This window comes from Podarcis tiliguerta, assembly GCF_965153285.1.
Source record: "Podarcis tiliguerta genome assembly, chromosome: 2".
Taxonomy (NCBI): domain Eukaryota; kingdom Metazoa; phylum Chordata; class Lepidosauria; order Squamata; family Lacertidae; genus Podarcis; species Podarcis tiliguerta.
Genome location: NC_139535.1, coordinates 40,262,657 through 40,275,758, shown reverse-complemented (window position 1 = coordinate 40,275,758; position 13,102 = coordinate 40,262,657). Strand labels below are relative to the sequence as shown.

The following is a 13,102-nucleotide window of genomic DNA, read 5'->3' as shown; positions in this document are numbered from 1 at the left end:
ACCCCTGAAGTCACTGTGCCTCAGCGTCATAACTAGAGTCTTGACATGAAAGGAAATAAGAAAATGCTGCTTTATTGAATGGCAAGCTACCATGATTTCTCTTCAAGTCAATATTGTAATTCTGTGTCGCACAGATCCCACAAAGTAAGAAATACAGAGCAATACAGACAGAGCTTTTTAGGTGGACCAAGAGTAATATTTTAAATTAAGGAGACACAGGATTTTCAGCTGCACAGAATTCTTCTCACAACTAATCTGGATGGTAAAAATTGTGTATTCGGAATATTGCCACAGTCAAAAAGCAAATGCAATATGGTTTGTGTTTGTGGAAAGTATAGGAGTTGGACCTGAGAAGCTTTTTCAGTAGTGGCTGGTTTTGAAAGCTTGTTATTTATTTTATTTAGGGTCCAAACCATCTGGCCTTACGGAAACGCCATTTACCTTCCCACCGGAGCGGTACCTATTTATCTACTTGCACTTTGACGTGCTTTCGAACTGCTAGGTTGGCAGGAGCAGGGACGGGCAACCGGAGCTCACCCCATCGCGGGGATTCGAACCGCCGACCTTCTGATTGGCAAGTCCTAGTCTCTGTGGTTTAACCCACAGCATCACCCGCGTCCCTAATAAATGCATAAGCAGGGACCAAAACTCAGTTTGCCCACCTTTACAGCTAGTAAGATGATAAACATTGCTCATTCTTAATTTTGTCTTACAAATCACACCTAATCTAAAAGGAAATACAGAAAATTATTTCTTTGTTTGCAAAGCTTCACTATATGGCCACCAATTGTTTACTGGCATGTAGCAGGACAGGATCTTGAACTTTAAAAAAAATAGCATTTTTTCGAATGTGAACAACTGTTGTGTTGAAACTGTCTTTATTTTTATGCTGCTCTCTCCTTCTTACAAAATGTTTTAGAAAAGCTTGTTATTTGCTTCCACTGAAATCCAACTCTTTATTACTGCACCAGCAATTTAGCGCCAATCACTGGATAGAGCCATAATCTCCTCTGAGTTCTCAGAACATCTACTATGGCAATCACTTTGCCCATTAGCTGAGCAGCCTTTTGGGCTTTGGGTCTCTCCTCCAGTTTCTTTCTGGTTATAAAATGTGAAGTTTAAAAACCTAGAGCTGCAAAGACAACAACGGATACATACTCTTCTTTTGAGGCAGCAGACAGGGGCCTCGCCGTGAAGGCAGACTAATTTTATTAACTTCAGGGAAACTTCAAAAAGCTTAAGGGCTTTAATGCCAGACAGAGACGACCCCAAAAGTCAGTTTAAGTGCTGCATAAACAAAGGATTAGGTCAAGAAAAAGCTGAAGGCTCCTTGCATTTCTTGTTTATATTGTCATATGACCTAGTGGGAGTGGAAGAGGGTTGCCTTTCTGACTTTAATCCTCCATGGTGTACAGTGGCGCTTCAGTTCACTGACCTACATTACAATAATATTTTTTTAATTTATGGGCAGAGGTGCAGCATCAAACTCACTTAAGGAGTTAAAAAAAAAGAAAAGGGAAAGGGAAAAAAGAACAAATGTTTCTGACTAGTAAATTCTCCCTCTCTCGCTTAGGTTAGATCAGCAGCTTAGAAAGGGATTTCAAGTTCAAAGGGAATGTTTCTGTTGCTCTTGTTTTATGGCTTAGACCAGAGGACACAATAGCATTGATTTTTATGAAATATTCCCTCCCCCTTGGCTTTTGTGTTTGCAGAAAGAAAAAAAACAAATAGTACTGTATTAACATAGGTGAAGAGTCAGTCCCTCTCCCTCTCCCTTACACACACAAACTTTAATACAGAGTACACAGTTTTAAAATCCTTTGATTTAAATATTATTTGCATTGCGGTATTATGTTTGCAATGCTGTAGCTACGTTTTGCGTGATGACATCCAGCACAAACTCGTGGTTTAATTCTATCGATGGGGTGGGGTGGGGGTGGGGGAAAGAATACTTAAACAGAACCTCCTCCTCCTCAGAGACACCAGAAAGTCTATTCTAATTTTAGAATAATGCAAATTACAGTCAGATTCAGTCTCTGAAATACATTATTGTTCGTATTTGGAAATTAACAGGCACCAGTTTTCCAGGAACATAGGGAGACATAAAACAATAGGTGGGGAAAGAGAACTAGAATAAGGAATGAAGGGGGGGGGGAGAGAAAAGTTGGGGATAAAAAGAACCTCTAGAAATAATCTAAATAACAAACTGTTCCACAGAGCACAGGTCAGGTATATGTTAAGGAGGATTCAATCTGGCAGTATTTACTTTACAAAGCTAGGACAGTTAAGGTTAATAAAGGTGTTGGGGAATAGGGCTGTCAACCCAACAACTATTTTTCACTTATTAACTTCAGTTCATTGACTACTGAAGCATACTGTCAGGGAACTGCCATCGGAGCTGGAGGCGGAGAGAAGGCTCCAGATGGATGCCAGAGAGGGTCCCAGTAGGGAGAGAGGCAGCCAATCCGCTGGGGAAGGAAATCAGCGTAACACCAGTGGAGAAGGGGGGCAGATGGGGGAATCGGAGAGGTGGCTCCAGGACTCCTCGCCGGAGACCAGCGGAGAGAGTACGGGTACTCCGCTGCCCACACCCTCCCTGCGCAGAAGACTTCCGCGCAGGGAGAGTAGGAGAAGACTGGGCATCAAATAGCTTTTATGCTGGAAAAGGTTTAAGAAACGCCCACTGACGGATTCTGCCAGCGACTGAGGCAGCCACGGAACTTGAGGCTGTCCAGACAGAAAGGGTCCAACCAGGTAACCTAGCCAGGAGTGGCGGCAACTTATGCATGAGCAACCCCTAGAACCATTACACATACATAGGCCTCATTCAGGTATAAAACTAATTATGGTTCAGCATTTACACGAATGAGCCTTGGGATCATCAGCCCCCTCCACAATGCCCATGAGATTGGAAGCATTTGCTTCCATTTTCAACTAACCAGAATTAAGAATTATTTCTAAAATTGGACACAATCTGGGTTAGTTTTAACCAGGCATAGGCAAACTCATCCCTCTAGTTGTTTTGGGACTCCCATTATCCCTAGCTAACAGGACCAATGGTCAGGGATGATGGGAGTTGCAGTCCCAAAACATCTGGAGGGCCGAGTTTGCCTATGCCTGGTTTTAACTATGTTTTACTGAAACAAGGCAACTTCAAACTATTATGTATGAAGTTGTCTTGTTTCAATAATGAATAGTTAAGATTAACCACAGTTTGGTTAACTGAAAATGGAAGCAAAACCTTCCAATCTTCTTATCCTAGCAGTACCTAGAAGGGTGTAGGAAAGCTTCTACATCAAGGCTTGTTTGCTAACAGTAAGCTAAATGCTCTGTTGGAAGAGAAAGTAAAAGGACTGGAGGAGCAAGTTTGCTCACTGCCTCATTAGAGGAGATAAGGATACAGGGAGCACTATGGCAAGGACAAAAGCAGGAAGAGTCTCAGGGAAGAAAATGAGAACTGTAGCAAACAGGGGAAGTGCATGAACCAGAGTGACTGCTAGAAGCAGGAACATTCTGAACCACTGGAACTAATGTATTGTTTTCAAAATCTTTTCAATGAGAGAGGCTCTAACAATCCCAGTGTAGAGTGTCTGAAGCAGGCTGCACTAAGTGGGAATGAAGAGTCTCAAAGCTTGGGAACGGAGGTAGCTCAATTGCCATCTGCATGAAGAGAAGGACAAAGGTTGCGGACTCCCTACTAAGAAGTAAGGGTGTGACTATGTGCTGACCAGATCTGTTAACTTTTGGAGAATGCTGATCCCTTAGTGCCTGGATCTAGGATGGGCTGGACAAGAGTTTTGTCATGCCTACTGATCTTTATCCCTTCTTGTTCATCCATGTGGGAACAAATGACACCATCAGGCACAACTAGGACAGTATCCCATCTGATTAGGTAGCAAAAGGCAGGAAGTTGAAGGACCTTAGTATCGAATTCTTCCTGTGTAAATGCAAAGAACTACACACAGAGAGAAAAATACTTCCCCAGAATGTCTTATGTAGATGGTGTCAACGAGAGAGGCTCAGTTTCTGAGACCATATCTAAGCTTCCTTAATGGACTACTGGCAGGAGATGGGCTGCTCCTGATGAGGATGGGGGGAAATGAGCTTGGCAGAAGCATGGTGAACTTGATGAAGAGAACATAAAAACTAAATCCTGTGTGGGTGGAGAAAATAGCCCAAAGATAAGCACATAAAGATGGGGACTTGGTACTACAGGAGAAACTGAGGAAGCTGTGGTGTTGCCTTGCAAACCCCACATTAATATAGCAGTTGAACAGAAACCCAAGGTTTTTGATGTCTATTCACTAATGTGCAGGGTATGGGAAATAAGATGAGCTTGAACATCTAATACAGGAAGAGAAATGTGACTTTATAGCTACAACTGAGACTTGTTGGGATGACTTTCATAATTGGAATATAGCACATGAATGTAATGGAGGCCTGTACAAAGCCTGTCTGTCCTTTCACAAAACTTCCTTGCATCATTGCTTGATGTTACAAGTACAGACCCTCCAAATATACAAAATGGTATTTGTTCTTTGGTTAATTTCTGCCTGACAAGAACTCATTAGTAGCTTTCCAATTCTCCCCCTTCCTCTCTAGGTATAGCAATAATTGCTCTAACTATCCATCTCTGAAGGTTTCATGAAAATGTGACAATCCTCAAGCTGTGCAGGGTCACCTTCTTCTCATTGATTGGACTCCCATTATTAGTTGGGTTTCTGGGTAGTAAAGGAATCTCCAGGATTATAGAATAAATAATCCTAGAAGGGGGTTCAAAACAGTAAGACTGAGGACAGCACATACACACTGTACAGTCCTAGCAGCATTAGAGCAAAGAGAAAGTACAGGCACAAGGCAGGATGGGTAACCATTTGGGTAAAGGAAAGGAAAATGGTCTGCCACTTCAACCAAGGGTTTAATGTAGGGAAAATAAATTGGATTTGAGGAAGGTGTCATTACATATTTCTCTCTCACACACAAAATCATTAAAGATGTTAAAGTCCCTGCCTCCTCTGCATTAAAATGTTCAAATTTAGAGCTAGTAGCTGGCCCTGAACCTTCATGTCCACAGTGCTGTGAAGGAGAGTTTGGGGCAGACAGTCTCAAGCCTGGGAATATACAATGCTCACATTCAGGACTAGTATGAGTCTGTATGGAGTACAACAACTAGTGTCATAGCAAGTTCACAACAGAAGAACTGAAGCTTTGTAGGTGTGGGGCTAGCTGCACAGAGAGCCTTAAACAACTTGAGCATTTTCTGATGTAAAATTACCCCTTGCAAATTACCCTAATCTGCAAATTTTCCAGAAAGTTCTCTTTTCTTTCTTTCTTTCTTTTTACAACCTCTATCACTGGCCACAAGTCAAGGAGTTGGACCTGATTACATTTTGGTTCCTTCCAGTTGTAGGATTATGTGATATCACCAATAAGACGCACAACCGTAACCATTATCTATAGTAGAAACAAACAGAAAACAAAACAAGCTTAGATTGATTCTGCTAATTCTATAAGCCTATCCAATCCATGAAATCTTACTAGGCAGTATCTCCTACAGTGTTTTAGTAGCACTACAGCCCAGATCAGCTAGAAGTGGCCACCAAAAAGAAATCATTTAAATCAGTTCAGTAACAACAACACAGGTTGCTTTATAGTTCAACAACGCTGTAATAAAAATGGCACTCAAGCCAAGAACACTGAGACAAAAAATTATATATTTTGAAGGGGGGGAAACTGCATTAAAGAAGTCAACAAAATGGGAATATTGGGTGGGGAGACAGAAAGGCTGGAATCCTGCAAAGCCCAGGTTCTAAACCTTTAGCAGATAAGATTTATATATTTGCTATTACACAGAGAAAATAAGATACAAAACCATGAGGATGAGCTTTTCTTTTTTATTTTTGTCTAAAACATTAAACACTGAGAATCAGCAATCAGCTGCCCAACCAAAACTGACAAGACAACAGAAGCCATTTTCAGGCATTCTGGGCATTCACAAATACACAGGGAAATGCACAACAAATGACACAAGGAGATGAGAACACTGGCTCTGTGCCTATCACCCTCTCCAAACTGCAAAATGATTATCTGCTGCAAGAGGCTCCTGCACTCAAGGAAGTTCCTCATGTGATGGAGAACTGTGGAAATCAGGGCCCAACATCACATGGGCCTCCAAAAGTAGAAGCAAGTGACCCACTTCAAATAACCACCCTCAAACTCACAAAAGGTGGTGGGGCAGAGCCTGCAACTTGTCCCCATGGCTCCCCTTGCCATGTGCTGTATCTCTGGATTTTGAGAACACTTGAATAGGGCTAGAGCTAGATTATGTTACAAATCTAAGCATATAAACCTGCTTTTAAACTCATACAATCATGTGCAACTCACCATCTCTCCTACATTCTCATTATGCCCTTATCAGCCTCAACATCACTAACAAAAACAGATACTCAGTAAGTGACTCTAACACAACTTTTAAAAAAATTAATGACTGTTCAAACTCCTGTGCAAGCCAAAACGTTTATACTGTATGGTTTAATCTAACAATATCCAAAGCAATGGCCATAGACAATTTCTATTAGGAAGCCCTGCCAAATTCTGCCTCATCAGCCAAAGCAAGTATATTTACTGTTATTTTAAAAGTAAAATATTTATTCTTTCCTTAGAACTGCCTTCACTGGAAAATGTTGTGACCAATTAACAAAACCATGTTGATCCATATTTTGTAAATTACCATATCCTTCAACCTTCTGCCACTAAAGTTCATCCTTTTTTTTTTTCATCTTCTTCACTTTTAAACATGAATAGTATTTCAAATGAGAACACCATTATCTCCACATTCCTAAGCTTCACAAAATTGCTCAATCGCAAACAGAACAGCAGCCAAAAAATAAATACATCTCTTATGCTCCTATTTTACTGCGGATTTTAACCTGTGAAAGCATTGTGCATTTTTATCCACTGAGTGCCCTCATTGCTGTGTTATTATCACATTTAGCATGCCATCAGCAGCCAAGCACAACCAAGCAAACCCATGTTCAGACTTCAAAGCAGCTAAAACATTAATCGTGGTAAAAGCAGGTTCTGCTAGGCAGTTCCGTTTACTGCCAAACACTGATATCACACAGTATCATACATATATAACAGAATTTAAATGGCAAAACTAAGGAAGAACTAAGGCACCAATACAGCACCTCAAGTACAATGGCCAACACAGGCCCTACAAGGAGTTTTTGTGTTGCCCTTGTTAAAATCCTAACACTTTGTCTTTTAATTAGAAACAGAGAAGCTCAATGGGTATCCAGTAGCAGTACTGGGCCAATTAATTTCAGTAGTTCTACTTTGAGTAGAACTTAGTTGCAGGCAACCCTCTGACTACAGAGAGGTGTATGATAGCAATGAAAGTAGATACAGTATAAGCAAGACTATAGTAGGGTTGTGGCTTCTTATTCTGTATCCACACAATGCAAAAGATATGTGAGCAGTTACCACACATGATGATCCAGATGCAGGCTTCAGAGTTTTTGTGGTTAAAAAATAAAACAGAAACTTGGTCATAACCAAGCTACCCTGTTAAAACACCTGTTCATGAAGCCTTGTTGGCCAACAATCTTCCAGTAAATCTTCACATACCAAAGGGCTTTGTTTATGGTTTCAGCAAGGAGCTGTTCTCCTTGAGGTATATGTTTATTTTCACTAAACAAGTCCAAAATAACAACAAGCGGTGCAGCTTGTGCTTTGCAAACATGGTAGAGGGCTTCCCCTCCACCCGCCTTCTCTTCCTACTGTAGCAGAGTTACTCATTGACAAGTATCCCTTGCCACAGGCAAAGCAACAACATTTCAGGATCTAATCTTGGTTATGCAAAACATTTACACAACAGATGCACCAAGAAACCACAGCACAAATCTATGGATCACCTTTCACTTTTTGAACTTGATACAGGAGACTTTTTACCCCATTGGGCCAATAAGATGGCATTTCCTCAGATGATTAGATTCATACTTCTCAACGTATGGACAAAGTTAGGGACATCATGTTTTCTACAATCATACACACACTTTAGGTGGTAGTTAGAGCCAAGCCAAGCTTATGGTCAGTGAGGAGAGGAGTTTAACCACAAGCCTCTGTTCAGATGGCACACAAAGCCAAACCATGGTTTAGCTTGGTTGGGAGAAACAAAGTGGCTACAAGCTCTTCTCTGGGAGACTGTGCAGTCTTGCTAAGTCATAGCTTAGCTTATCATGTCATGTGAACCAGGTCAATATCTAAGTAATCATAGTAGCTCAACTAAGTTGAGTTCCATGCTGTAAGGAAAGCAAAATATAAATGTATTAAATAAACCAGTCATTATTATTACAGTGGTACCTTGAGTTACAGAAGCTTCAGGTTACAGACTCCGTTAGTCCAGAAATAGTACCTCGGGTTAAGAACTTTGCTTCAGGATGAGAACAGAAATTGTGCGGTGGCAGCGGGAGGCCCCATTAGCTAAAGTGGTACCTCAGGTTAAGAACAGTTTCAGGTTAAGAACTGACCTCCAGAACGAATTAAGTTCCTAACCCGAGGTACAACTGTATTCCCATAGTGTAGATGTGGAGAGGGTGCAGAGGCTGAGAAACAGTGACTTGTCTAAAACAACCTAGAGAGCTTGAGGCTCAACTAATATTTGAACTGGGAGCTTTCAAAGAGCTTACTGACACATGGGCCACAATGTTTCTTCAAGCACACACACATATACTTCCCACTGTGTGAAACCCACAGCACAATTTCAATGGGACTGTAAGAAAGAACCTCATAGGTGGGGTCAACTGCATGGCTCTTTCATATCCACTTTCATATTCTGCAGGTAAAAAGAGCCAGTCTTAACCACTATGCTATACCAGTAATTGTAGAAAACTGGTAGCTTGTAAGCATGACACAGGGTCTCTTTCATTTGATTCTTAAAAAGAGCGGCAATTGTCTGCTTTGTGGAAACAGTGTGTTCACAAAGGTGTACTTCTCCCAAAGCATGCAGTCCCTAGACTGACTAACTGAAGGCATCTGATCTATAGGTCTGTGAGAAGTAGGGGATTTTGCTGAAGGGTGGCAGCTATAGAACAGCTGTAAGTACTGTTGTAAAAACTTTAGTGCTAATTCTTTACTGCTACCTAATAACAAGTTACTGAAGCCATGATATTTGGCTGTCCTGAGCAAAGAAAACAACTCACAAATGAATAATAGCCACTATTTCTCAAAAAAGCAGAGCAGACTTTGATGGAGCAATGAGAGCAATGTATTAATCTAATTATAATTAGAACAGTATATAATTGCCTGATTTGAATTTATTCAAGGTGAACTGGCCATTAAAACAGGAGTTCATATCAAATTCTGAAGCAAAGAAGGAGAACAGGATCAACCCCAGATATATTAATTGTCCATAGTGTGTTTTCTTGGGGGGAGGGGATATGGAACACCACAAAAAATCACTAAAATGTGTTTCAGGAATAGACTCCCATGAAAGTGGCAAGCTAAAGACAGCAGTCTTTCCTTCATTCCCAGCCTGTTCCCTACAATGCTTTTAGGGTGAAAGTATTCCTCATGGCATTATTATTTAGTGCCTCCCTAGAGCATTGAGAGGGGGAGGGCAGCCACCCTCTTCCTTCCTTGACAATGAGAATGCCCTTTTCCTCAATCAGTGCCAAGAATAGACACTGTAAATTTAGTTATTCTAATCTCCAGACATCCATCGGCAGCAGGGTGGGACCATCTGAATCAGTATTTCTATTAAACCAGAGTCTGGACTTTTCTTAAAAGCAATGAATGATTTCACCACCCATTTGTTCACACACACACACACACACCCCGACGACTGGGACCAAACATTAAGCTGCAGCTTTCTCTAAAAAAGAAAAGAAAAAAACTATCCAAGATAGTAAGCCCCAAACTAAACAGAAATAAATGAAAATTTGTGAAAACAATTTAGCATCACCAGCCCTATATAAGCATGTCTCCATAATTCCTCTTGGTACATTAGGGCTAAAGGTAAGTCAAGTGTTAGCAGCACAGTGAGAAACATTCTCTTTGCTATCCTGGGCTACCCCAAACACCAGGCTTCTGGAGAAATTTCATGAACAGATACCCTCCAGCCCTATTTTTAATTGCCACAGGCTTCAACAAAGACCACGACTCTGTCATCTTAGTTCCAGTTGTTTTTTCCCTATTACCACGTCATTGGCTCCAGGTTTCTGCTGCTCTCCCTACTATTGCAGACCAGCATTTCAGCTGTCAAATCCCCCTTCTCCTGTGTTCCCCTCTAACTTTCTTTTACTATATTAACTCTTCTACTGCCCAGTAATCTCAGGTGATCCTCAAATTAAATCAAACAAGCTTACCCGTTCCACTTGTCCTTCCTTATGTTTCAGCTTGTAAACTTTAAGCTTTGGGAGACATGTCTCTGCGTAATTTTTGTCTTCCATCCCTTGGAGGAGCACTCCATGAAACGCCAACCTGCAGGTGTTTGCGTGAATATCAGTATCCAGCTTTGAGCCAATCACAAGACACAGTTTAGGGCAGGTAACTGGCTTCTCAAACTCAAGTAAGGCCCACTGTTGTTTTGGGAGCTGTCTTTCTTCAGTGCAGTCATTCTCTTTGTTTTCTTCTGAGGACTTTGAGTCTTTGGAAAGATATTCCTCCTGATAAAGATATTCTTTTCCAAAATCAAAATCATTCTCCAGGGGTTCTTTGGTGAAGTCATTAGGAGCTGGGCTGAAGAACATAACTCTTCCCATAACAGTTTCATGGCCAACTGTGATATGAAACTTTGCCTTGGTCTGAAGAGTGCCTCGGAAATATGGGATTTTCTTCAAAGAGATGATAGCAGCATGAATAGTCTGAAGAGATTCAGGTGTACAGATCAGACCTCTTTCCAACAGCTTTGGATCAAACTGAGTCACACAGATTCCTACCCTGTCACCCTGCATGGCATAGTTAACTGGAGTATGAAACATCTGCATGGACTTGACCTTCTTTGTCACCTATTTATGGGAGCAAAGGATAAGAAAAAATAGTCATATTCATGTGATTTATTTATTAATAAAGCATTTTATTAATTAAAAACGTTTATACCCACTTTTCTGGGTCTTTAGAAAAAACAAAAACTCACTCTTCGGTAGAGTTATTTCCAGACATTAAAACACTGCTCTTTAGTAGAGATACATAGTAATTACAAGAAAAATCTACCCTCTAAATTATCTAAATGAATGCTTCCTCTAAGGATTACTTTTTAAAGCTTTGTCTATCTTTTGTACTAGAAAATAATACTAAGAATCATTCTTTTGAATTTGGTAACTTTTATAGTAGCTGAAAGGAATTAGCAGATCAGTATGTATCTGCATAAATAAGGCACTGATTTGTTTTTGAGAAGTACAACTAAGCTACACAGTAGCAACCTTATAATACAAAAATAATAAAAATGCTGACCTTCTCTTTCTACTTTCCTTTTATTCTCTTATATGAATTTGCTGCAGTTCTACAAATTAGACTAGGCAGTAGTTAGCAACCTTTTGGGGTCCAGGGGCACATTTGGAATTTTGAGAGGATGTCATGGCCACCAATCACAAAATGGCTGCCACAAAAGGGCCTGGCTTGACACAAAATGGCTGCCATAAGGGTGCGGCTTGACACAAAATTGAGAATACTGGTATTCCTATATAACAGAGCATAAACTGACTGATTGACCTGAGAGAACAGGATTAAATTCCCACTCATGAAATTATCTGGCCAATTTTGGCCAAGTCACTCTGTCTCCCTCATAGGATTGCTGTGAGGATATAATGGGGAGGAAAAGAATCATGGGTGCCACACTGAGCTGCCTGGAGGATGTTACTGTGATAAAATATAAATATTTTTAAAATAAAGGGAAAGAAAAAGCAATAAAACAAGCCTCAAGGCAAATGGGGAAGGTATCCCCTTTGTCTCCCCACCCCTCCTCAAAATCAAAATGTAAGAAATAATGGGAAGAGAGCCTAGGGAGCAAGCAGATGGAGCTGCTTCTTCTCCGCCATCAGAATGCACACCACAGCTAGAAAAAAGGCAGGACTAGAAAAGGGGGGATAGAGATCCCCTACAATGCCACTGCTTCCCCCCAAAATAAAAATGCCTTCCAGTGCTAGAAAAAGCATGAAAGAAAACCGTGAAGCAAGCCGGAAAGCTGGCTGTCTAACCTACTGGAGTGAAAGGGAGCAGGCCCTTCCAATTCTCAGAAGGTACCTGCACATTTGCTTCTTAAGTTTTTGAGAGGGTGGCTAGCGAAGTACTTGCTGTCAATCTCTGGACTACGCTTCCTTTTCTGTTGGTAAAAAAGTGTTCCTCTTATATTTTATGATGAGAAGCATGAGCACGTCTCAGATAATGTGCTTAATATTTTCACTTAATGAAATATAACCATCAGTGCATTAACACCATGCATAAAGAAACACACATGCATTTAAGAAACACACATGACACTCTTATGACATAGAAAATGAGGAAAAATGTTTTTTTACTCCATTCTATAGATATAATTCCCATTTACTCCAGTTCTTTATATTTCTGACCTAATATTTCAGTACTCTTCCATAAATCCTTCCACTAAAATATTTTTTACAACTGTGAGATTTATCAAAAGCAAGCTCTAATTTTCAGCAATTTGAAAACAATAAGCACAAGTATGGACTAGTGATGTCAGGGCTATGCCCACTGTTTATGGATATAGTCCATTTTCTCTTATCCATGTTACATGAGAAAAATGTAAACAGTATGGAGTCTGGAGTGAAGCTAATAAGCTTAGAGTTGTATCAGTTATTCTTCTTCAGAAACTTCTAAGGCTGGAAAAATAAAGACTAAAATAGGCTTTTCAAAAAGATCAACGTTGGTTCAGCCTGATGAGGGCAAACCAGTTCAGTTTAATATGGTTTCTTTTTTCACTGCATTTCTTTTTGTTCTTATATTTATCCTTTAAGAAGATATTTTCCTCCAGTTTATTCATTAGCCACGTGTGCCTGCCACTGTCTCTTTCACTCATCTGAACAGATGCAGAAAGATCTTCAGCATCTTAATATTGTAACATGAACTTTGCGCGTTCAATATA

The 13,102-nt window shown here is 40.4% G+C and overlaps 1 protein-coding gene across 3 annotated transcripts in view; it reads right to left on the bottom strand.

Moving 5' to 3' along the window:
* The window catches only part of EEFSEC (eukaryotic elongation factor, selenocysteine-tRNA specific), a 251,422-nt gene that overhangs the window by 143,364 nt on the left and 94,956 nt on the right, over positions 1–13,102 (bottom strand). For all 3 annotated transcript variants that reach the window (XM_083418565.1, XM_083418563.1, XM_083418564.1), the window contains one exon: positions 10,368–11,009. In XM_083418565.1, coding sequence (XP_083274691.1) covers positions 10,368–11,009 — 642 coding nt within the window. The remainder of the gene's footprint in view (positions 1–10,367; positions 11,010–13,102) is intronic.